The 25,445-nt window shown below is 47.5% G+C and overlaps 2 protein-coding genes across 2 annotated transcripts; both read right to left on the reverse strand.

Moving 5' to 3' along the window:
• Nucleotides 1-7,589: 7,589 nt before the first annotated feature.
• LOC121530495 lies at nt 7,590-13,305 on the reverse strand. The gene is made up of 2 exons (XM_041819621.1): nt 13,170-13,305; nt 7,590-8,903 (listed from the first exon to the last, which is right to left on the reverse strand). Exon 2 carries the CDS (start codon nt 8,878-8,880, stop codon nt 7,729-7,731), a length of 1,152 nt encoding a protein of 383 aa, XP_041675555.1. The 5' UTR covers nt 8,881-8,903; nt 13,170-13,305; the 3' UTR covers nt 7,590-7,728.
• A 1,686-nt stretch (nt 13,306-14,991) lies between these two features.
• Nucleotides 14,992-25,235, reverse strand: LOC121530494. Its single transcript, XM_041819620.1, has 3 exons — nt 25,100-25,235; nt 20,355-20,829; nt 14,992-15,241 (listed from the first exon to the last, which is right to left on the reverse strand). The coding sequence occupies exons 2-3, from the start codon at nt 20,804-20,806 to the stop codon at nt 14,992-14,994; spliced, it is 702 nt and encodes a 233-aa protein (XP_041675554.1). The 5' UTR covers nt 20,807-20,829; nt 25,100-25,235.
• Nucleotides 25,236-25,445: the final 210 nt, after the last annotated feature.

Genomic DNA, 25,445 nt, shown 5'->3' on the forward strand with positions numbered 1-25,445 from the left:
TGTAAAGCGAAGAGGAGATAAAGTTTTGGTAAAATGGCTTGGCTTTCCAATGGACGAAGCCAGCTGGGTAAATAAAGATGAAATTTTATAGTACAAATATATATATATATAAATTATAACCTAAAAATTAAATTTAATAAATATATTTACATACATATAAATGCACAAGTTAATAATGTGTATACTAACAATTTTAATAAAATATGATATGGTTTTTACAATTCATTTTTGTTTTACTTATATTTACCACAATCTCGATCAAAATAAAACATTTCCAATTCAATTCACTTATAAAATAATTCTTGTTCTATGTTTACTTGCTTATCTCTAAGTTAATTTAATGTATTGACATCTGTATTTCTCCCATTTATTATATTTCCTAAGAATATATTTTCAAGTTCTAAGAAATTGATACTATCCAATGTCCAATGTCCTTTTTCATTAACCTTTTATGTTTTATTGATAGAGTACCATGATCATCGTGATTTAACATTGCAAACTCTGTTTCATTATGTTTACGTTTTCTTTTACTACCATTAGCACAAAGCACATTCTTATATACCCTATTTGTTGATATTTTGTGTGTCCTTGATCTAAACATTGTCCTACTACCATATAGTGGAGTTCCAGTGAGTAATACATTTTTATAATGATCCATAGTTAATTTAACTCTGGGACTCACATCCTTTATTATAAAGGTTTTCAACTTCATATATTTTATAACTATAAACTTTGAAGCTAGACCTATAAATTAACTCATTAGTTTTTCATTCAACTCATATTTAAAATATCCTAACGTCTTTTTTTTTTTTAAATTATATAAATCGCTTCTCCTATCTGAATAATCGGATGTATCAAATTTCGATTCAATATCACCACGAATATCCTTATAAAAATCATCAGTTTTTATAGTATAGATAAATGAATATGTATCCATGTAACTTAAAACTAAATTTTCTTGAAATTTGGGTTTCATGTATTGGTAATGAAAATCATACATTTTGATAAGTCCAATACAGGAAAACCCAAATACATTGGCTTATCAAATACCACAGAAAGTTTTTTCATTTGGAACTCGTCACTTATTTTAGTTGTACTATTAAAATTGAATTTTAAAATTAAATTTTTAGCACAATGTTTTTTTTCGACCGAGTTTATGAACATCTGTAGACTCCCATGTAGTTACCAATTTAACCTCTACACGTTTTTCAGGATTTTCCATAGTTTTCCCAGAGACCGAGTTGTTCATTAATTTAAAAAAATCTTTTTCAAATTTATTCTTGGCATTCTGTCTATGTAAAGTATTTAAGTCAATATAAGTCTTTAGCCAAGGTTTTTGCAAAAATCGAACCCTAGAGGGAATCTTTTTTAATATTAACCCATTTTGTATGCATTGCTGCAAATTTCTATAATGGATTACATGATTTTTTTGTTCCCGAGGTCAGCTATTAATTTTTTAACTTTATCCTCTTTAGATGCAAAACTATTTGACGGACAAAACGGAAGAAATACATTATAAAGGATGATTCCTTTGTTGGATCAAAATCTGTTAAGTATTTGTTATTTGCCTTTCTATCTATGACAAAATTGTACTAAGCCTCCTCGAATGCTATTATCTACTAATAATTCTAGTTGAATATTTGTGGTCTTTAACATGGCTGCCCAAGATAGACCTGGTGTAGTAAAAACTGAGCCACTGAGGGTGTAATTAATAAATTTGTAAACATATTTTTCTAAAATTTTCAAATATATCAGTCAATAGGAAAACATCAGTTTTTAAATACAACTCTAGATAATCCTTTAGACTTGAACAAAAAAAATTGTGACCAGACATTATTTGCGTGTTCATAATCATCTTGAGAGCATTCCTTTTCTGTCAAGTTACTATAGAATGTTGCTCTTGATGGTAGGGAAGTTTCCTCCAGTCGACTAGCTGAATCTAAATATTCATAAGAAAAGATACCCTTTTTACGCATAAGCCTTAATTCTTTTTCATTTTTAAAAAATAATTTTTCTGTATTTAACTGATCATCAATTAAATTAGAAGCAAGGGTATCTATAATTGATGGCATAAATCTGAATGTGTCAAGAAAACGAATTTTGAAATTGTTTCCATTTGAAGTTTTTATGGTTTTGGACACCGCAATATATTGTTCTTCATTTACTGGGATTGCATTAATACTATCAGGAAGTTTAGCCTAGTCTTCAATAAATAAATGACAATCATATTTAGAAAAATTATGGAAAAACACTGGTATAAATTTACATAGTCTATACTCCAAGTAACATTTAGAATGAGCTGCACCCCTAAATAAACCTGTTAAATGGCAATGATCCCTAACTATATCATTTAATAATATTTTTTACAAATATGACAATTTAATGAATCCTAATATTCAAACTCGTCTTCAGGAGTCATTATGATTGGTTTAAAATTGTACAAGATAGTCTACAAAATTTGATTCTGCGTAACAACCTGTTTTTATTACAAATTTATCTAGCTTAGAATCAAAGGGACACTTAATATTATATAATAACAGTCTTATGTCATAGAGCAGCATCTGCTGATCTAGAGAATTCAGACAAAATACTTCCCAATTTCTATATTTCGGGTATAGGTGATAGGAGTCCAAGATCATTACATTACGTTCGTATTTCATTCCGTTTTTCCCAAGTGCTCACTACTACCCTAAAAAAGCAAAAATTTCGGTAATTGGGGGTCTCAATATAGACCCTCCCTAAATATTTAGAAATTATTTGGAAAAACACTGGTATAATTTACATAGTCTATACTCCAATTTACATTTAGATCCCTAACTCTATCATTTAATAATATTTTTTTACAAATATGACAATTTAATGAATCCTGAAATTCAAACTCCTCTTCAGGAGTCATTATGATTGGTTTAAAATTGTACAAGAGAGTCTACAAAATTTGATCCTGCCTTATTACCTGTTTTTATTACAATTTTATCAAGCTTAGATTCAAAGGCACACTTAATTTTATATAATAACAGTCTTATATCTTAGAGCAGCATCCCCAGATCCAGAGAATTCAGAATATGGAAAAAAACTGGTATAATTTACATAGTCTATACTCCAAGTTACATTTAGAATGAGCTGCACTCCTAAATAAACCTGTTAAATGGCAATGATCCATAACTCTATCATTTAAAAATATTTTTTACAAATATGACAATTTAATGAATCCTGAAATTCATACTCGTCTTCAGGAGTCATTACGATTGGTTTAAAATTGTACAAGAGAGTCTACAAAATTTGATCCTGCGTTACTACCTCTTTTTATTACAAATTCATCTAGCTTAGAATCAAAGGCACACTTAATATTATTTAATAAGCATAAGCTATAGGAATATGAGAGTACACGACGAACGGAACCTCAAGCTGCTTGCGAAATTGGGTAAACTCCAGAGTTCGCTTGTGTAATTCCGGTAGCTTGGAGACTTTTCCGCTCAGATCCAGAGAATTCAGACAAAATGCTTTCCAATTTCTATAATTCGGGTATAGGTCATAGTAGTCCAAGATCATTACATTACGTTTGGTGTGTTTGGTGTCATTGGAAAGCCCTTTTCAATAGTATGCTTTATACGATTGTAAGTTAAAAACTGCAACTTTTCATTAAAACGCTTAAAAATAAATTTCCACACCTCCGCGCACAAGCAGATATCAGCACACACTTGAGGGTTGGGGTGAGTTCGCAGCTCCGCGCTCAAGCAGACCCGAGCGCATACTTGTGGTAGGGGTGAGTTTCCAGGTGGACTCGCCCAAGAGATAGCAAAGGGTCATGTCTTTCAGAAAACCAATGGAGGGAGGATCTTATAGAATACCTGACTCAGGCGCACACATACATACCGAGTATCCGTGCATATAAGTATTTAAAATTTTAAAATCAATTCAGCTAAACATAAAACTGATGTATTATAATCAGCCTATGTCCTAGGTTCTAGCTACTAGAAATATCTTAGAAACATGTTCTCAGAAAACAATTACTGCAACGTTACTTGTATCCCTTTTCTCCTTACTTACTGAAATCTAAAAACTCTGAAATTTGAATAAACAACTTAAAACACTGACTTATACTTGACTATGCACTTTACAATTTTATTATGGTGCGTCCATGAACGTATATCGGTTCTCCATATCGTTACATTTTATTACTTTTTTGAACACGTGCACTGATTTGAAAAACTATAATTTATGGGTTTATGATTTCTGTGCCAGAATCCATATTGACTAAAAGGGTGAGGGGGAATCCTTCTCACAGGAGACGACGGATAATGGGTTTCGGGGTGGGGGAAACCATGTTTTTATCGCTAATGTGACAGCTTAATAGCCCATAAATATGTGCCAGAACCAGCGAAAACTATCTACTCAGAACCAGTGGCAATAGTCGCCGCAATAAGTACAGAACCAATTGGGCTGCGGAGAAGTGAATACGTCAAGAATTCTTTTCGTACTGATTTTATTGAGCATGGATCCGGGTTTATATACATGATTTTTGGTTACAAGGATATTTATTTAGGTCTAGTCTAGATACAAATGGACAACATAGTTTATTAACAGATTGCAGGAAAATATCCTAAATAAGCAATTACTTCTACCAAATGGTGTGAAGAAACGTCCGTCGGCTGGATGCATATGGTTTATGACCCGTTTTTCACATGCAGATGTGCGTAGCCCAAGATATTAGCTACCTATTTATTTAGGTCAAAGTAGGTATCAGAAGCGAACGAATTTCTGCTAAGTCGAAATCGTCATGCCCCTTTTAGTACTCTTGGTACAGTGGGTGATCGATATATATATATTTATATTTGTGTGCATATTACATCTCCTCCTTTTGAAAAATAACGTAATATAATGGAGATATTTTTTAATATAAATTTTACAAACTTTAAGACATGATATTATTATTTATAGCAATAAGATTTCATTTTTTTGTGTTTTTTTGTTTTAGTTTTACTCTTTTTTTTTGTGTTATCTTAGGTTTGTATGTTTATATAATGTATAATTATTTATTTTTATATGTATGTATCCTTATATATTATTTTGTATACTTTTTTTTTGTTTTATTTTTTTATATGTATGTATCCTTATTTTTTATTTTTTATATGTATAAATTAATGAAATAATAAGTCTGGTTAAGGGTGATCCGCCGTCGGAACCCGGCGGCTTCTCTTCTCAATCAATAAAAAGGTAAATCCGGATAAGGATGAATCGCCGTCGGTAGTCGGCAACTTCTGTTCTCCTCTCGGGCAGACGACAGGTCCACTGTTGATTGCTGGCCGGCTGGCCGAAGCGGTCCCAATGAAGAATTAGGATGATTACGTTGGAGGGGTGGCTATCCCTCTTGACTGCTGATCTATGGACTCAGACAGTATTTTAATGATATGCAATTAACGACAGCTAGTCGGAGTTTGTTTTATGAGCTATTGCTCTGAACTTAATTGCGATTGCTCTGAACTTAAAGCTAACATAAAAGGGACTCAGACGCTGTGTCTGCAATTTCGCCGGAGTGAGCTTTCAGACGATCGGTCATTGCCGTCGCCCGGTTAACTTAGTTAACTACTACCCCCTTAGGATTAAGGCCGGCCTCAGCCGACCCTATTTGGGCGATCATATCTGCTATCTGAACCGTAAATCTCCTGGCCTGGATGACTCGCGGATAGGTGAAGCTGACGCAGATCAACGCGCAGCATATTGCTCCTGCTACCAGTATTAACTGATGTGAATGATAGTCGTTGATGTTCTTCCCGACTCTCTTGATGTGTTCCAGGTTACGCTCACTCAAGCGGTGAAGGTATGGAAGACTGAGGATGTTGTGCTCCATAGTAATATTCAGGGAGGGCGAGCTGGCTACTCCTGGGACCCTTTTCTGGGCCCTGTCATTGTTCACATATCGGGTTTCATTAACTATGGCACTCTCAGTAAAGGTAATGAGATGCGTGCCTCATATATGGATGTAAGTGCCATTATACACTCACACGTGCCGGACGATCGTTTACAATTATGATGCCTTCATCTACGTGAATAATTGGATGTAGATCGCTGTGCTGGATGTCACAGTGCGCTATGCCTCCAGCGTGGAGCTCTTGTGCGCACGACATTCTTAGCGCCAGCAGGCAAAATGTAGCTCCAGGAGCAATTGTTGCTATTATTTTGTCCACCAGCCTCAGCATCGTGTCGTGATGGGACACGGGAAAAACAGTGATTTTAATATATGACGACTTTATTATTGGAAATTTAATAACAAAATTCAAAAGGTTAGCGGACTGTAATATCTTAACGGAAGCAACGGACAATAAGTCTTTGATGGGGGTATCTCTGGGCTCTTCTATCCATATATCTTCTAGGTCTGCATGATCTCGCTAATAAGTTTTGCAGCTCCATACTAATCATTCTATTTCGGGATAATAACATCTCATAAAGATGCCCCGAGTCAATTTGGGTTCCATTGGCCGACCTCAGAAGTTGGTTGATGGTGGCAGTAATATTATTAATTTGGTCTTGTACCTTACTATTGATGTTTATCTGCCCATTGTTCATTAAGTTTAATTTTTTCGAAATCCTCTGCATCTTGCGTTCCCGCCACTACCTTTAACGCCGCTCCTAGGAAATCTAAACTCCTAGCTACTCTGTGGTGGATGCTCAACGAGTCGAGCTGGTCACGCAGATGAGCGACATCGACGCTCAAAAGTTTCTGCATGTGTGACTGGGGAAACATGCTGGTCATGCCATCCGTTTCTTCCATCACCCGCCCATATTCCGAGAGATTCGCCGAGTGTGTAACGAACGCGAATTCTTCCCAAACTAGAATTCTACCATCAATGATGGGAATATATTTGGCCTGCGAGTAGTCTGTGACGTGCCCCGATGTTACGGTAAGCAGGACTAACAGGGATACGAATGCGAACCTGTAATATTGGATGTATTGTAGTGTTTGGTTAAAACAGGGTAACCCGCCACCAAAGCATAAAGAATAAAGAATAATTATAACAAAAACTTATACCAACGGTATAGGCGTGAGAAAATATAGACAAAAAAACTGAAAAAAATAATACAAATTTATCAGACGAATGACAATATGGTTGTGCTTCGCATATCTAAGGTTGTCCTTGTGGACTACCCTCACCTTAATGGGGGTTTTTGCCCCCCCTGCCTTCCTTTTTTTTTTTTTTTTATAAATGTATATTTTTTTTACTTTGTTTTTTTTATTTTAATTTTTTTTTAAATTTTAATAATAAATTAATATAAAAAAGATATTTTCTTTTTCAAAACTTTTCTTTTGTTTTTTTTTTTTTTTCTTTGTTGTAGTGGGGCGGTGTTGCCGGAAAAAGATGCCTCTTGATTGTGGTGGAAGTCGGGGGAGTCGTCGAATCGCCCGTCTGGTTTATTCACTTCATACAAGAAAACTGAACTTAACTTAACTTAGCATAAGAAAAGACGATCGCCGACGGCCGACCGCTGCACTTGGACCCGAGAGAGCGAGAGTGCAAGATTGTTCAGAGAGGGGCGAGGGCGGATGCACTCTTCAGCGCGGATGCGCTCTTCAGCGCGGTTGCACTCTTCAGCGCGGATGCGCTCTTTAGAGTGGATGCGCTCTTCAGCGCGGATGCGCTCTTCACGCGCTCTTCTTCGGCGGCACATTAGCCCCTCATCTGAACATCCCGCCCCCTTGCAATCACTCGGGTTGCAACAGCTCCCTCGTCGCTACGGTTGGTGACAGGCTCCGGACACGACCCATCCAAAAACGGTGCTCTGGGCCACTGGCAGCCCGTCCTGGATCTTCAGGAAGCCCGGCTGCATGATCCGCGGGTACATGTCCGCGCCCAGGACAACGGAGATCGTCGCTGGCAGATAGAACCGCTCATCCGCCAATGTCACGCCTCGGAAGTGGGCACGCACCGCCTCGCTCAGCTCTCGAGACGGCGTATGAACGCGCATGTGAGGCTCGATTTTGAAAGCGACCTCCAGCCGTACGCTATCATCCATTTTTGAACCCACGGTGGCCGAACATACTCCTTCGTCCCCCACGCTGGTAGTGGGCAGACGGAAACTCGCCGCTAGCGATGCGTCGATGCAGCTTGAGGGCGTACACGGGTCGATAAGGGCAATGGCGATGCGCACTATCGCGGTCGGCAACACATTGACGCTGTTCCGTTGCAGCAGCGACGATAGGGTGGGCGCAGCGGCCGCGTCCTTCGGGGGCTCTTGACGAGAAGCGGAAAATTGCCTAGGCGCGGATGACGCGGGCGGACGAGCGGTGGACGGCACCCGATGAGTGGCGGACGAAGGCCGTGGAGCATCTGAAGCCTGCCGGCCAGTGGCGGAAGAATGCCGAGGAGCTGCCGACGAGCGCCGGGAAGTCGATGGCCATGGATCGGCTTGTGAGTGCCGGAAAGTGGCGGACGAAGGCGGCGAAGCAACCGAAATGCGCCTGGAGTTGGCAGACGAAGGCCGCGAAGCAACCGAACCACGCCAGGAGTTGGCGGACGACGGCCGAGCGCTAGCTGAGACACTCCGTGTACTGTCTCCCGCGCTCCGTGACTTGTGCTCCTCTTGACGCGGCTGACGCCGAGACCGTGGCTTCTCCACGAGGTGCAGCAGCGAGTGGTGATCCTGACCACATGTTCTACAGCAGTCCCCACGCCGACACGATCCGTCGGAGTGCTCGTGAGCCAGGCAGCTGGAGCAATACCGGTTCACGAGAACCGCCCGGAGCCGCTTCTCGGCACTGAGACGTAGAAAGCGCCGACACTTCTTCAGAGGATGGATCCCACTGCAGACTCGGCATCGGTAGGACTGTGTACCTCGAGTACATCTGCTCTCCAGTGACTGGGCGCTGCGTGGACGTGGCGACATCGTGCTGAATATGACTGGCGGAACTATGATGGAGAAACAAAACAGCGTTATCAGAATTGGTGTGAAGTTCGACTTGGAATAACGGCCAGAGCTACGAGACAGCAACAATGCGCCGCACAGCTCTAACCGAGGGAGCGACACCGTTTTAACTGGGGCCACTCGAGTCTTTGCCGTCAGCAGGTTCACTATGACCGCAGACCCAACCTCGACACGGACGTAAATTGCTGCGCCGTACGCCTTCTCTGAAGCGTCGCAGAACCCGTGATGCTCGACCCTTAGGTGTGGTCGGAACGCGACCCATCGAGGAACACGAATCTGATCGAGCACCGAGTAATTCTCCAGGAAGTCAACCCATCGCTGACAGAAATCTTGAGGGAGGTAGTAGGTAGCGGAACTGCTCGTGGGAGAGACCTCGGTCCTGTGGCCTAAGTCGATGTATTCCTGTATTACAGAGTCATAGCGGGCCTTAAGGGGCGGGTCCCTCTTCAGGCGCTGCTCATTACGTAGGAACTGAGCAAGAGCAAAGGACCGTGAAGCTGACAGCTCGGAACCCTTCTGCTCGGGGTCGCGTAAGGGGAGCGTCACAACGTACTTGCCACACTCGTCTCTTCTCGTCGTCTGGACAAAATTGTGCTCGCAAACTGAATCCGATTCCGAATTAATCTGAGTGGAACCCTTCTGCTCGGGGTCGCGTAAGGGGAGCGTCACAACGTACTTGCCACACTCGTCTCTTCTCGTCGTCTGGACAAAATTGTGCTCGCAAACTGAATCCGATTCCGAATTAATCTGAGTGGGCACATCCTCCACCTCCCAAAATTTGGTGAGGAGCGGATCCAGCGAGTCACCGAGGCTACGGGCAACTCGTGTGGAAAAAACGGACACGCTGCGAGGGTTGGCTGGAGATAATGGGCCTGTCAGCACCCATCCAAAAATGGTTTCCTGACCGAGAAGCGACCCGCAGATGTTAGCCCTGGTATTACCGAGGAGAATGGACGGAAGAATGTCAGCTCCTATTAACACATCGACTTGGGAGCTTTCAAAGAAGTTGGGGTCTGCCAGGGGAATGTCGGGCAGCCCCTTGAGGCGATCTCGCGCAATCGGATATGATGGCAGATTTCCTGCCAACTGCGGAAGAACGTAAGCCGCAGTCTCTAATTGTAGCCCGGGTCTCGACGGCGACCGAATGGAGAAATGGCACAATTTAGTAGACTGCGCGGCAATGGTCTGATTAAGACCGGACACTTGGGCTTGAATAGTCTTGAAGGGAAGCTTGACAAGGTTGAACAGTCGTTCAGTTATGAACGTCGCTTCGGACCCTGAGTCTATCAGTGCTCGTGCCTGGAAACTGCACCCCAGATGGCACACGTTGATAAGGGCAGTGCCCAATAGGACGGCTCCAGACCCGGAGGCGAAACACACCTGCACATCCGACTGATCCTCTGAGCCGTTTGTGCTTCTGGAAGGTTGTGCGGGTCGAGCCCTTGCTGGAGTAGGCGGACTTGGGGCCGTAGTGAACGGATTGCCGCGGTGCAGGAGGGTGTGATGTCGGCTGTGGCATGTGAAGCAGGTATGGGCGCTCGTGCAGTCTCGCTGCTGGTGCCCTCGAGCAAAACAGTTCAAGCATAACTGCTTCCTCTTAATGTAGTCGGAGCGCCCGTCCACGTTCATTTCTAGGAAACGCGGACATAAGCGGATAGGGTGGTTTTCCCTCGAACAGAGGTCGCATCCCTTTTGGCCCGGAGCCACTCGAGTCTCGTACGAATGGAGCCTCCGTGCAGGGGCAGCAGGGAGTCCCGACCTTGGCGGAGATTGCCCGGAGCCACTAGGCCTAACGTCGTCGATGGCCTCCAGAGTGCGATGGCGCTCTGTCAGGAAGTTATCTAACTCCTTCCATGTTGGAATTTCGGCCTTATTATGTACGGATTGCTCCCACATAGAAAGTGTGACCTTGGGGAGCTTCGAGGAAATCATAAAGACCAGGAGACAATCCCACGCCTCAACATTGATGGCGGACATTTCTAGGGCTGTCAGACAACTCTGAATGGTGGCTTGCAGTTCCCTCAGCGCGACCCCGGACTCTTGAGAAATAGCCTGGAGGTTGAAAAGGATCTTCAACTGGCTATTGACTAACAGCCGCCGATTCTCAAAACGGTCTGTGAGGCTTTGCCACGCTGCGACAAACCCCTCATGGGTAAGCGGAGCCTTAGCAACAATGGCGTGAGCGTCACCACTTGTTTTGGACAGCAAGTGAAACAACTTCTCTACCGGGGTGAGCCGCGAGTTTTGGATATAAATGGCCGCAAACAAGTCTCTAAAGGTGGGCCACCGAAGGTAATCACCCGCAAAGACCTCGGTATCCACTGGAGGTAACCGACAGCCTGTAGACGCGGGCGTGTGGACATTGACGGAAGCCTGCGTGGATTGGGAGGCAATTTTCTCCCGAAGCTGGGCAATACACCTCGAATATACGGAGTAACAGTAGCTGTACTTCGATTCCAGCACTGCTGAGGTGGCCGAATTGTCGTCGGACACGGCGAGCAAATCGGAGCAGCTCTCATAGCACTTCTCCACCTTCTCCCAAAGTGCCCGAATTTGGTCTCGATGGACTTCGCACATGTATTGGGAGCTTGTTTCTGGGCCTCCCGGGGTATTGATGTTGGCCTCAAATTGGCTAATTCGATCTGTCGTAGCGATGAACTTTTTCAGCGCCACGTCGACCGCACTTTGAGCCATTTTTACAACGGAGCGAGTCTGCCTCTGTGAAGGATCGGGGATTGTATTGACGTTTTCGTCACTCTTTGCCCTTTGAATGGCCCTGGTCGCCTTAGGCTTCAAAAGAGGCGTCCGCGGAGATGCGGATTGAGATCTGTTCAAACTGATGGATGGGATCGGACGCGGATTTTTGTCGTCTCCCGTGGGCATTCTCAAAAGTCAATTAGCTGGTCAGCGCTTGGCGACTGACTTGCGCAATAGGGGTCTCGTTCGAAGCGGTGGCTGGTCACACTAAAGTGATGAGAACGGTGAAATCGCGGATGGATTGCGATCACAGGGAACTAGTAGGCACTAGCGGCGCCGATGTCGAAAGGAAGATCGTGTGCGGCACAAATCGAATGTGAAAACAAAACTTCAGGAGCCCAACAACCCAGAAGTAGACGAGGTTTGGTGAGATTGTAGGCGGATGTTGCCTGATGCGGAGTGGAAGCTGCGCTAAGGGCACGGAGAATGGACACGTACCGTTCGGAATTCACCCCGAAGGAAAAAAAACCAGCACCAAAAAAAAACACAACACGGCTACTGAGCCGGCGAGGTTGCGAACTTAGGCGACACAATCACGGATTTGTAGTGAAATGCCGGTTTTTTTTTTTTTTAATACAGATTTTATTTCAGTTAAATTTATAATTATTTATTCCCTGAAATTGGACGCAGAAAATATATGGAATGCATGCAAGTATGTATATATGTAGGTATATGTATGCTCGTGAGGCCTAGGTTGGCACAGTGGACTGCGGACTGTATAAATAGAGGAACTGAAAGCTGTGTGGTGTAAAAAAAAAACACTGATTGGGAAAAAAAAATATTACGCCAGCGGCGGACTGTTAAATGACTTTAGGAATTTTTGAAATAAATCACACCGGCTGGCCAATATTAATTATGCTTTATTTTCGTCACCACACAATTTCACAAAGTATGTATGTATATATGCAAGTATATGTATGCACGTAAGGCCTAGGTTGGCACAGTGGACTGTGGACTGTATAAATGGAGGAACAGAAAGCAGTGTGGTGTAAAAAAAAAGACACTGATTGAAAAAAAAATATTACGCCACCGGTGGACCGTTAAATGAATTTAGGAATTTTTGGAAATAAATCACACCGGCTGGCCAATATTAATTATGCCTTATTTTTGTCACCACTGTTTCACTGTTCACTTGGTCAATTTTACGCGGCTTAATTGCACCAAAAAAAAGAAAAAGGTATGGTTGTATGTGTGTATATTATATGTATGCACATATGCCTCGACCGTTGGCAAGCGAATAGCGGAATAGCAAATAACGGGGAGGCCGAAAACGGCGAGGAATATGGCGGCACACAAAACGGAGTCGGATGGAAAATTTGGCAGAATATGAAGACGAATAAGAGTAGAAAATCTCAAACTGCCGTTGTGTCGGAAAACTCGGACTTGGAGTTGACACGGAAAGGAAATAAATCTTGCAGCCGTGTGAACGAAATTTTATGTTCGGACCACTGCTGAAGACCGGCAGAGAGACGGAGACGGAAAAAATTTCGTACTTATCTTTTGGCGGAACACTGCCGAGAACTGCTGGTAGAAGAAGATATCCAGAATCCAAAGTATCCAGAATATCCAGGAAATCCGGCTCGAAGGACCAAATGTTGTAGTGGGGCGGTGTTGCCGGAAAAAGATGCCTCTTGATTGTGGTGGAAGTCGGGGGAGTCGTCGAATCGCCCGTCTGGTTTATTCACTTCATACAAGAAAACTGAACTTAACTTAACTTAGCATAAGAAAAGACGATCGCCGACGGCCGACCGCTGCACTTGGACCCGAGAGAGCGAGAGATTGTTCAGAGAGGGGCGAGGGCGGATGCACTCTTCAGCGCGGATGCGCTCTTCAGCGCGGTTGCACTCTTCAGCGCGGATGCGCTCTTTAGAGTGGATGCGCTCTTCAGCGCGGATGCGCTCTTCACGCGCTCTTCTTCGGCGGCACATTAGCCCCTCATCTGAACATCCCGCCCCCCTTGCAATCACTCGGGTTGCAACAGCTCCCTCGTCGCTACGGTTGGTGACAGGCTCCGGACACGACCCATCCAAAAACGGTGCTCTGGGCCACTGGCAGCCCGTCCTGGATCTTCAGGAAGCCCGGCTGCATGATCGCGCGGTACATGTCCGCGCCCAGGACAACGGAGATCGTCGCTGGCAGATAGAACCGCTCATCCGCCAATGTCACGCCTCGGAAGTGGGCACGCACCGCCTCGCTCAGCTCTCGAGACGGCGTATGAACGCGCATGTGAGGCTCGATTTTGAAAACGACCTCCAGCCGTACGCTATCATCCATTTTGGAACCCACGGTGGCTGAACATACTTGTTCGTCCCCCACGCTGGTAGTGGGCAGACGGAAACTCGCCGCTAGCGATGCGTCGATGCAGCTTGAGGGCGTACACGGGTCGATAAGGGCCCCCGTGTCGAAGATCCGGGTTCCGGTGTCAATGCGCACTATCGCGGTCGGCAACACATTGACGCTGTTCCGCTGCAGCAGCGACGATAGGGTGGGCGCAGCGGCCGCGTCCTTCGGGGGCTCTTGACGAGAAGCGGAAAATTGCCTAGGCGCGGATGACGCGGGCGGACGAGCGGTGGACGGCACCCGATGAGTGGCGGACGCAGGCCGTGGAGCATCTGAAGCCTGCCGGCCAGTGGCGGAAGAATGCCGAGGAGCTGCCGACGAGCGCCGGGAAGTCGATGGCCATGGATCGGCTTGTGAGTGCCGGAAAGTGGCGGACGAAGGCGGCGAAGCAACCGAAATGCGCCTGGAGTTGGCAGACGAAGGCCGCGAAGCAACCGAACCACGCCAGGAGTTGGCGGACGACGGCCGAGCGCTAGCTGAGACACTCCGTGTACTGTCTCCCGCGCTCCGTGACTTGTGCTCCTCTTGACGCGGCTGACGCCGAGACCGTGGCTTCTCCACGAGGTGCAGCAGCGAGTGGTGATCCTGACCACATGTTCTACAGCAGTCCCCACGCCGACACGATCCGTCGGAGTGCTCGTGAGCCAGGCAGCTGGAGCAATACCGGTTCACGAGAACCGCCCGGAGCCGCTTCTCGGCACTGAGACGTAGAAAGCGCCGACACTTCTTCAGAGGATGGATCCCACTGCAGACTCGGCATCGGTAGGACTGTGTACCTCGAGTACATCTGCTCTCCAGTGACTGGGCGCTGCGTGGACGTGGCGACATCGTGCTGAATATGACTGGCGGAACTATGATGGAGAAACAAAACAGCGTTATCAGAATTGGTGTGAAGTTCGACTTGGAATAACGGCCAGAGCTACGAGAGACAGCAACAATGCGCCGCACAGCTCTAACCGAGGGAGCGACACCGTTTTAACTGGGGCCACTCGAGTCTTTGCCGTCAGCAGGTTCACTATGACCGCAGACCCAACCCTCGACACGGACGTAAATTGCTGCGCCGTACGCCTTCTCTGAAGCGTCGCAGAACCCGTGATGCTCGACCCTTAGGTGTGGTCGGAACGCGACCCATCGAGGAACACGAATCTGATCGAGCACCGAGTAATTCTCCAGGAAGTCAACCCATCGCTGACAGAAATCTTGAGGGAGGTAGTAGGTAGCGGAACTGCTCGTGGGAGAGACCTCGGTCCTGTGGCCTAAGTCGATGTATTCCTGTATTACAGAGTCATAGCGGGCCTTAAGGGGCGGGTCCCTCTTCAGGCGCTGCTCATTTACGTAGAACTGAGCAAGAGCAAAGGACCGTAGCGACGTGAAGCTGACAGCTCGGAACCCTTCTGCTCGGGGTCGCGTAAGGGGAGCGTCACAACGTACTTGCCACACTCGTCTCTTCTCGTCGTCTGGACAAAATTGTGCTCGCAAACTGAATCCGATTCCGAATTAATCTGAGTGGGCACATCCTCCACCTCCCAAAAATTGGTGAGGAGCGGATCCAGCGAGTCACCGAGGCTACGGGCAACTCGTGTGGAAAAAACGGACACGCTGCGAGGGTTGGCTGGAGATAATGGGCCTGTCAGCACCCATCCAAAAATGGTTTCCTGACCGAGAAGTGACCCGCAGATGTTAGCCCTGGTATTACCGAGGAGAATGGACGGAAGAATGTCAGCTCCTATTAACACATCGACTTGGGAGCTTTCAAAGAAGTTGGGGTCTGCCAGGGGAATGTCGGGCAGCCCCTTGAGGCGATCTCGCGCAATCGGATATGATGGCAGATTTCCTGCCAACTGCGGAAGAACGTAAGCCGCAGTCTCTAATTGTAGCCCGGGTCTCGACGGCGACCGAATGGAGAAATGGCACAATTTAGTAGACTGCGCGGCAATGGTCTGATTAAGACCGGACACTTGGGCTTGAATAGTCTTGAAGGGAAGCTTGACAAGGTTGAACAGTCGTTCAGTTATGAACGTCGCTTCGGACCCTGAGTCTATCAGTGCTCGTGCCTGGAAACTGCACCCCAGATGGCACACGTTGATAAGGGCAGTGCCCAATAGGACGGCTCCAGACCCGGAGGCGAAACACACCTGCACATCCGACTGATCCTCTGAGCCGTTTGTGCTTCTGGAAGGTTGTGCGGGTCGAGCCCTTGCTGGAGTAGGCGGACTTGGAGCCGTAGTGAACGGATTGCCGCGGTGCAGGAGGGTGTGATGTCGGCTGTGGCATGTGAAGCAGGTATGGGCGCTCGTGCAGTCTCGCTGCTGGTGCCCTCGAGCAAAACAGTTCAAGCATAACTGCTTCCTCTTAATGTAGTCGGAGCGCCCGTCCACGTTCATTTCTAGGAAACGCGGACATAAGCGGATAGGGTGGTTTTCCCTCGAACAGAGGTCGCATCCCTTTTGGCCCGGAGCCACTCGAGTCTCGTACGAATGGAGCCTCCGTGCAGGGGCAGCAGGGAGTCCCGACCTTGGCGGAGATTGCCCGGAGCCACTAGGCCTAACGTCGTCGATGGCCTCCAGAGTGCGATGGCGCTCTGTCAGGAAGTTATCTAACTCCTTCCATGTTGGAATTTCGGCCTTATTATGTACGGATTGCTCCCACATAGAAAGTGTGACCTTGGGGAGCTTCGAGGAAATCATAAAGACCAGGAGACAATCCCACGCCTCAACATTGATGGCGGACATTTCTAGGGCTGTCAGACAACTCTGAATGGTGGCTTGCAGTTCCCTCAGCGCGACCCCGGACTCTTGAGAAATAGCCTGGAGGTTGAAAAGGATCTTCAACTGGCTATTGACTAACAGCCGCCGATTCTCAAAACGGTCTGTGAGGCTTTGCCACGCTGCGACAAACCCCCTCATGGGTAAGCGGAGCCTTAGCAACAATGGCGTGAGCGTCACCACTTGTTTTGGACAGCAAGTGAAACAACTTCTCTACCGGGGTGAGCCGCGAGTTTTGGATATAAATGGCCGCAAACAAGTCTCTAAAGGTGGGCCACCGAAGGTAATCACCCGCAAAGACCTCGGTATCCACTGGAGGTAACCGACAGCCTGTAGACGCGGGCGTGTGGACATTGACGGAAGCCTGCGTGGATTGGGAGGCAATTTTCTCCCGAAGCTGGGCAATACACCTCGAATATACGGAGTAACAGTAGCTGTACTTCGATTCCAGCACTGCTGAGGTGGCCGAATTGTCGTCGGACACGGCGAGCAAATCGGAGCAGCTCTCATAGCACTTCTCCACCTTCTCCCAAAGTGCCCGAATTTGGTCTCGATGGACTTCGCACATGTATTGGGAGCTTGTTTCTGGGCCTCCCGGGGTATTGATGTTGGCCTCAAATTGGCTAATTCGATCTGTCGTAGCGATGAACTTTTTCAGCGCCACGTCGACCGCACTTTGAGCCATTTTTACAACGGAGCGAGTCTGCCTCTGTGAAGGATCGGGGATTGTATTGACGTTTTCGTCACTCTTTGCCCTTTGAATGGCCCTGGTCGCCTTAGGCTTTAAAAGAGGCGTCCGCGGAGATGCGGATTGAGATCTGTTCAAACTGATGGATGGGATCGGACGCGGATTTTTGTCGTCTCCCGTGGGCATTCTCAAAAGTCAATTAGCTGGTCAGCGCTTGGCGACTGACTTGCGCAATAGGGGTCCCGTTCGAAGCGGTGGCTGGTCACACTAAAGTGATGAGAACGGTGAAATCGCGGATGGATTGCGATCACAGGGAACTAGTAGGCACTAGCGGCGCCGATGTCGAAAGGAAGATCGTGTGCGGCACAAATCGAATGTGAAAATAAAACTTCAGGAGCCCAACAACCCAGAAGTAGACGAGGTTTGGTGAGATTGTAGGCGGATGTTGCCTGATGCGGAGTGGAAGCTGAGCTAAAGGCACGGAGCATGGACACGTACCGTTCGGAATTCACCCCGAAGGAAAAAAAAACAGCACCAAAAAAAAAACACAACACGGCTACTGAGCCGGCGAGGTTGCGAACTTAGGCGAAACAATCACGGATTTGTAGTGAAATGCCGGTTTTTTTTTTTTTAATACAGATTTTATTTCAGTTAAATTTATAATTATTTATTCCCTGAAATTGGACGCAGAAAATATATGGAATGCATGCAAGTATGTATATAAGTAGGTATATGTATGTTCGTGAGGCCTAGGTTGGCACAGTGGACTGCGGACTGTATAAATAGAGGAACTGAAAGCTGTGTGGTGTAAAAAAAAAACACTGATTGGAAAAAAAAAAATATTACGCCAGCGGCGGACTGTTAAATGACTTTAGGAATTTTTTTGAAATAAATCACACCGGCTGGCCAATATTAATTATGCTTTATTTTCGTCACCACACAATTTCACAAAGTATGTATGTATATATGCAAGTATATGTATGCACGTAAGGCCTAGGTTGGCACAGTGGACTGTGGACTGTATAAATGGAGGAACAGAAAGCAGTGTGGTGTAAAAAAAAGACACTGATTGGAAAAAAATATTACGCCACCGGTGGACCGTTAAATGAATTTAGGAATTTTTGGAAATAAATCACACCGGCTGGCCAATATTAATTATGCCTTATTTTTGTCACCACTGTTTCACTGTTCACTTGGTCAATTTTACGCGGCTTAATTGCACCAAAAAGAAAAAGGTATGGTTGTATGTGTGTATATTATATGTATGCACATATGCCTCGACCGTTGGCAAGCGAATAGCGGAATAGCAAATAACGGGGAGGCCGAAAACGGCGAGGAATATGGCGGCACACAAAACGGAGTCGGATGGAAAATTTGGCAGAATATGAAAACGGATAAAAGTAGAAAATCTCAAACTGCCGTTGTGTCGGAAAACTCGGACTTGGAGTTGACACGGAAAGGAAATAAATCTTGCAGCCGTGTTTTTAAATTAAGCTTAATTTTAAACACCCAGAAAAAGAACCCGCCGAAAAAATAAAAAAAAAAATTTCTAACTAATCTTGTGGGGCACCCCACAAAAAAAAAAAACAAAAAAAAAAGAAACCAAAAAAAAAAAAAAACAAAACCCCAGAAAAACCCCTAAAGATGAAAAATTTTAAAAAAAAAAAATCCTTTTTTTTGGGGGGAGGGGGGGTCGACCAAAAAAAAAAAAAAAAAAAAAACCCCCACCCCCAATGAAGGGAGGTTTTTTGCCGGTTTCCTTTATGGGTCTTCACAGGGGTTGTAGTGGGGCGGTGTTGCCGGAAAAAGATGCCTCTTGATTGTGGTGGAAGTCGGGGGAGTCGTCGAATCGCCCGTCTGGTTTATTCACTTCATACAAGAGGAAACTGAACTTAACTTAACTTAGCATAAGAAAAGACGATCGCCGACGGCCGACCGCTGCACTTGGACCCGAGAGAGCGAGAGTGCAAGATTGTTCAGAGAGGGGCGAGGGCGGATGCACTCTTCAGCGCGGATGCGCTCTTCAGCGCGGTTGCACTCTTCAGCGCGGATGCGCTCTTTAGAGTGGATGCGCTCTTCAGCGCGGATGCGCTCTTCACGCGCTCTTCTTCGGCGGCACATTAGCCCCTCATCTGAACATCCCGCCCCCCTTGCAATCACTCGGGTTGCAACAGCTCCCTCGTCGCTACGGTTGGTGACAGGCTCCGGACACGACCCATCCAAAAACGGTGCTCTGGGCCACTGGCAGCCCGTCCTGGATCTTCAGGAAGCCCGGCTGCATGATCCGCGGGTACATGTCCGCGCCCAGGACAACGGAGATCGTCGCTGGCAGATAGAACCGCTCATCCGCCAATGTCACGCCTCGGAAGTGGGCACGCACCGCCTCGCTCAGCTCTCGAGACGGCGTATGAACGCGCATGTGAGGCTCGATTTTGAAAGCGACCTCCAGCCGTACGCTATCATCCATTTTTGAACCCACGGTGGCCGAACATACTCCTTCGTCCCCCACGCTGGTAGTGGGCAGACGGAAACTCGCCGCTAGCGATGCGTCGATGCAGCTTGAGGGCGTACACGGGTCGATAAGGGCAATGGCGATGCGCACTATCGCGGTCGGCAACACATTGACGCTGTTCCGTTGCAGCAGCGACGATAGGGTGGGCGCAGCGGCCGCGTCCTTCGGGGGCTCTTGACGAGAAGCGGAAAATTGCCTAGGCGCGGATGACGCGGGCGGACGAGCGGTGGACGGCACCCGATGAGTGGCGGACGAAGGCCGTGGAGCATCTGAAGCCTGCCGGCCAGTGGCGGAAGAATGCCGAGGAGCTGCCGACGAGCGCCGGGAAGTCGATGGCCGTGGATCGGCTTGTGAGTGCCGGAAAGTGGCGGACGAAGGCGGCGAAGCAACCGAAATGCGCCTGGAGTTGGCAGACGAAGGCCGCGAAGCAACCGAACCACGCCAGGAGTTGGCGGACGACGGCCGAGCGCTAGCTGAGACACTCCGTGTACTGTCTCCCGCGCTCCGTGACTTGTGCTCCTCTTGACGCGGCTGACGCCGAGACCGTGGCTTCTCCACGAGGTGCAGCAGCGAGTGGTGATCCTGACCACATGTTCTACAGCAGTCCCCACGCCGACACGATCCGTCGGAGTGCTCGTGAGCCAGGCAGCTGGAGCAATACCGGTTCACGAGAACCGCCCGGAGCCGCTTCTCGGCACTGAGACGTAGAAAGCGCCGACACTTCTTCAGAGGATGGATCCCACTGCAGACTCGGCATCGGTAGGACTGTGTACCTCGAGTACATCTGCTCTCCAGTGACTGGGCGCTGCGTGGACGTGGCGACATCGTGCTGAATATGACTGGCGGAACTATGATGGAGAAACAAAACAGCGTTATCAGAATTGGTGTGAAGTTCGACTTGGAATAACGGCCAGAGCTACGAGACAGCAACAATGCGCCGCACAGCTCTAACCGAGGGAGCGACACCGTTTTAACTGGGGCCACTCGAGTCTTTGCCGTCAGCAGGTTCACTATGACCGCAGACCCAACCTCGACACGGACGTAAATTGCTGCGCCGTACGCCTTCTCTGAAGCGTCGCAGAACCCGTGATGCTCGACCCTTAGGTGTGGTCGGAACGCGACCCATCGAGGAACACGAATCTGATCGAGCACCGAGTAATTCTCCAGGAAGTCAACCCATCGCTGACAGAAATCTTGAGGGAGGTAGTAGGTAGCGGAACTGCTCGTGGGAGAGACCTCGGTCCTGTGGCCTAAGTCGATGTATTCCTGTATTACAGAGTCATAGCGGGCCTTAAGGGGCGGGTCCCTCTTCAGGCGCTGCTCATTACGTAGGAACTGAGCAAGAGCAAAGGACCGTGAAGCTGACAGCTCGGAACCCTTCTGCTCGGGGTCGCGTAAGGGGAGCGTCACAACGTACTTGCCACACTCGTCTCTTCTCGTCGTCTGGACAAAATTGTGCTCGCAAACTGAATCCGATTCCGAATTAATCTGAGTGGAACCCTTCTGCTCGGGGTCGCGTAAGGGGAGCGTCACAACGTACTTGCCACACTCGTCTCTTCTCGTCGTCTGGACAAAATTGTGCTCGCAAACTGAATCCCGAATTAATCTGAGTGGGCACATCCTCCACCTCCCAAAATTTGGTGAGGAGCGGATCCAGCGAGTCACCGAGGCTACGGGCAACTCGTGTGGAAAAAACGGATACGCTGCGAGGGTTGGCTGGAGATAATGGGCCTGTCAGCACCCATCCAAAAATGGTTTCCTGACCGAGAAGCGACCCGCAGATGTTAGCCCTGGTATTACCGAGGAGAATGGACGGAAGAATGTCAGCTCCTATTAACACATCGACTTGGGAGCTTTCAAAGAAGTTGGGGTCTGCCAGGGGAATGTCGGGCAGCCCCTTGAGGCGATCTCGCGCAATCGGATATGATGGCAGATTTCCTGCCAACTGCGGAAGAACGTAAGCCGCAGTCTCTAATTGTAGCCCGGGTCTCGACGGCGACCGAATGGAGAAATGGCACAATTTAGTAGACTGCGCGGCAATGGTCTGATTAAGACCGGACACTTGGGCTTGAATAGTCTTGAAGGGAAGCTTGACAAGGTTGAACAGTCGTTCAGTTATGAACGTCGCTTCGGACCCTGAGTCTATCAGTGCTCGTGCCTGGAAACTGCACCCCAGATGGCACACGTTGATAAGGGCAGTGCCCAATAGGACGGCTCCAGACCCGGAGGCGAAACACACCTGCACATCCGACTGATCCTCTGAGCCGTTTGTGCTTCTGGAAGGTTGTGCGGGTCGAGCCCTTGCTGGAGTAGGCGGACTTGGAGCCGTAGTGAACGGATTGCCGCGGTGCAGGAGGGTGTGATGTCGGCTGTGGCATGTGAAGCAGGTATGGGCGCTCGTGCAGTCTCGCTGCTGGTGCCCTCGAGCAAAACAGTTCAAGCATAACTGCTTCCTCTTAATGTAGTCGGAGCGCCCGTCCACGTTCATTTCTAGGAAACGCGGACATAAGCGGATAGGGTGGTTTTCCCTCGAACAGAGGTCGCATCCCTTTTGGCCCGGAGCCACTCGAGTCTCGTACGAATGGAGCCTCCGTGCAGGGGCAGCAGGGAGTCCCGACCTTGGCGGAGATTGCCCGGAGCCACTAGGGCCTAACGTCGTCGATGGCCTCCAGAGTGCGATGGCGCTCTGTCAGGAAGTTATCTAACTCCTTCCATGTTGGAATTTCGGCCTTATTATGTACGGATTGCTCCCACATAGAAAGTGTGACCTTGGGGAGCTTCGAGGAAATCATAAAGACCAGGAGACAATCCCACGCCTCAACATTGATGGCGGACATTTCTAGGGCTGTCAGACAACTCTGAATGGTGGCTTGCAGTTCCCTCAGCGCGACCCCGGACTCTTGAGAAATAGCCTGGAGGTTGAAAAGGATCTTCAACTGGCTATTGACTAACAGCCGCCGATTCTCAAAACGGTCTGTGAGGCTTTGCCACGCTGCGACAAACCCCTCATGGGTAAGCGGAGCCTTAGCAACAATGGCGTGAGCGTCACCACTTGTTTTGGACAGCAAGTGAAACAACTTCTCTACCGGGGTGAGCCGCGAGTTTTGGATATAAATGGCCGCAAACAAGTCTCTAAAGGTGGGCCACCGAAGGTAATCACCCGCAAAGACCTCGGTATCCACTGGAGGTAACCGACAGCCTGTAGACGCGGGCGTGTGGACATTGACGGAAGCCTGCGTGGATTGGGAGGCAATTTTCTCCCGAAGCTGGGCAATACACCTCGAATATACGGAGTAACAGTAGCTGTACTTCGATTCCAGCACTGCTGAGGTGGCCGAATTGTCGTCGGACACGGCGAGCAAATCGGAGCAGCTCTCATAGCACTTCTCCACCTTCTCCCAAAGTGCCCGAATTTGGTCTCGATGGACTTCGCACATGTATTGGGAGCTTGTTTCTGGGCCTCCCGGGGTATTGATGTTGGCCTCAAATTGGCTAATTCGATCTGTCGTAGCGATGAACTTTTTCAGCGCCACGTCGACCGCACTTTGAGCCATTTTTACAACGGAGCGAGTCTGCCTCTGTGAAGGATCGGGGATTGTATTGACGTTTTCGTCACTCTTTGCCCTTTGAATGGCCCTGGTCGCCTTAGGCTTCAACAGAGGCGTCCGCGGAGATGCGGATTGAGATCTGTTCAGACTGATGGATGGGATCGGACGCGGATTTTTGTCGTCTCCCGTGGGCATTCTCAAAAGTCAATTAGCTGGTCAGCGCTTGGCGACTGACTTGCGCAATAGGGGTCTCGTTCGAAGCGGTGGGCTGGTCACACTAAAGTGATGAGAACGGTGAAATCGCGGATGGATTGCGATCACAGGGAACTAGTAGGCACTAGCGGCGCCGATGTCGAAAGGAAGATCGTGTGCGGCACAAATCGAATGTGAAAACAAAACTTCAGGAGCCCAACAACCCAGAAGTAGACGAGGTTTGGTGAGATTGTAGGCGGATGTTGCCTGATGCGGAGTGGAAGCTGCGCTAAGGGCACGGAGAATGGACACGTACCGTTCGGAATTCACCCCGAAGGAAAAAAAACCAGCACCAAAAAAAAAAACACAACACGGCTACTGAGCCGGCGAGGTTGCGAACTTAGGCGACACAATCACGGATTTGTAGTGAAATGCCGGTTTTTTTTTTTTTTAATACAGATTTTATTTCAGTTAAATTTATAATTATTTATTCCCTGAAATTGGACGCAGAAAATATATGGAATGCATGCAAGTATGTATATATGTAGGTATATGTATGCTCGTGAGGCCTAGGTTGGCACAGTGGACTGCGGACTGTATAAATAGAGGAACTGAAAGCTGTGTGGTGTAAAAAAAAAACACTGATTGGAAAAAAAAATATTACGCCAGCGGCGGACTGTTAAATGACTTTAGGAATTTTTGAAATAAATCACACCGGCTGGCCAATATTAATTATGCTTTATTTTCGTCACCACACAATTTCACAAAGTATGTATGTATATATGCAAGTATATGTATGCACGTAAGGCCTAGGTTGGCACAGTGGACTGTGGACTGTATAAATGGAGGAACAGAAAGCAGTGTGGTGTAAAAAAAAAAAAAGACACTGATTGGAAAAAAAATATTACGCCACCGGTGGACCGTTAAATGAATTTAGGAACTTTTGGAAATAAATCACACCGGCTGGCCAATATTAATTATGCCTTATTTTTGTCACCACTGTTTCACTGTTCACTTGGTCAATTTTACGCGGCTTAATTGCACCAAAAAAAAAAGAAAAAGGTATGGTTGTATGTGTGTATATTATATGTATGCACATATGCCTCGACCGTTGGCAAGCGAATAGCGGAATAGCAAATAACGGGGAGGCCGAAAACGGCGAGGAATATGGCGGCACACAAAACGGAGTCGGATGGAAAATTTGGCAGAATATGAAGACGAATAAGAGTAGAAAATCTCAAACTGCCGTTGTGTCGGAAAACTCGGACTTGGAGTTGACACGGAAAGGAAATAAATCTTGCAGCCGTGTGAACGAAATTTTATGTTCGGACCACTGCTGAAGACCGGCAGAGAGACGGAGACGGAAAAAATTTCGTACTTATCTTTTGGCGGAACACTGCCGAGAACTGCTGGTAGAAGAAGATATCCAGAATCCAAAGTATCCAGAATATCCAGGAAATCCGGCTCGAAGGACCAAATGTTGTAGTGGGGCGGTGTTGCCGGAAAAAGATGCCTCTTGATTGTGGTGGAAGTCGGGGGAGTCGTCGAATCGCCCGTCTGGTTTATTCACTTCATACAAGAAAACTGAACTTAACTTAACTTAGCATAAGAAAAGACGATCGCCGACGGCCGACCGCTGCACTTGGACCCGAGAGAGCGAGAGTGCAAGATTGTTCAGAGAGGGGCGAGGGCGGATGCACTCTTCAGCGCGGATGCGCTCTTCA

This window comes from Drosophila eugracilis, unplaced genomic scaffold (assembly GCF_018153835.1).
Source record: "Drosophila eugracilis isolate 14026-0451.02 unplaced genomic scaffold, ASM1815383v1 contig_870, whole genome shotgun sequence".
Lineage (NCBI taxonomy): Eukaryota > Metazoa > Arthropoda > Insecta > Diptera > Drosophilidae > Drosophila > Drosophila eugracilis.

Bases quoted from the DNA above. Each gene is read 5' to 3' on its own strand.
- LOC121530494 (XM_041819620.1), bottom strand. From the start codon at position 20,806: ATGTCGCCACGTCCACGCAGCGCCCAGTCACTGGAGAGCAGATGTACT. The intron at 15,242-20,354 runs GTCCGCCACTTT...TCCCACGAGCAG, and splicing joins TCGGTTGCTTCGCCGCCTTC to TTCCGCTACCTACTACCTCC.
- LOC121530495 (XM_041819621.1), bottom strand. From the start codon at position 8,880: ATGTCGCCACGTCCACGCAGCGCCCAGTCACTGGAGAGCAGATGTACT.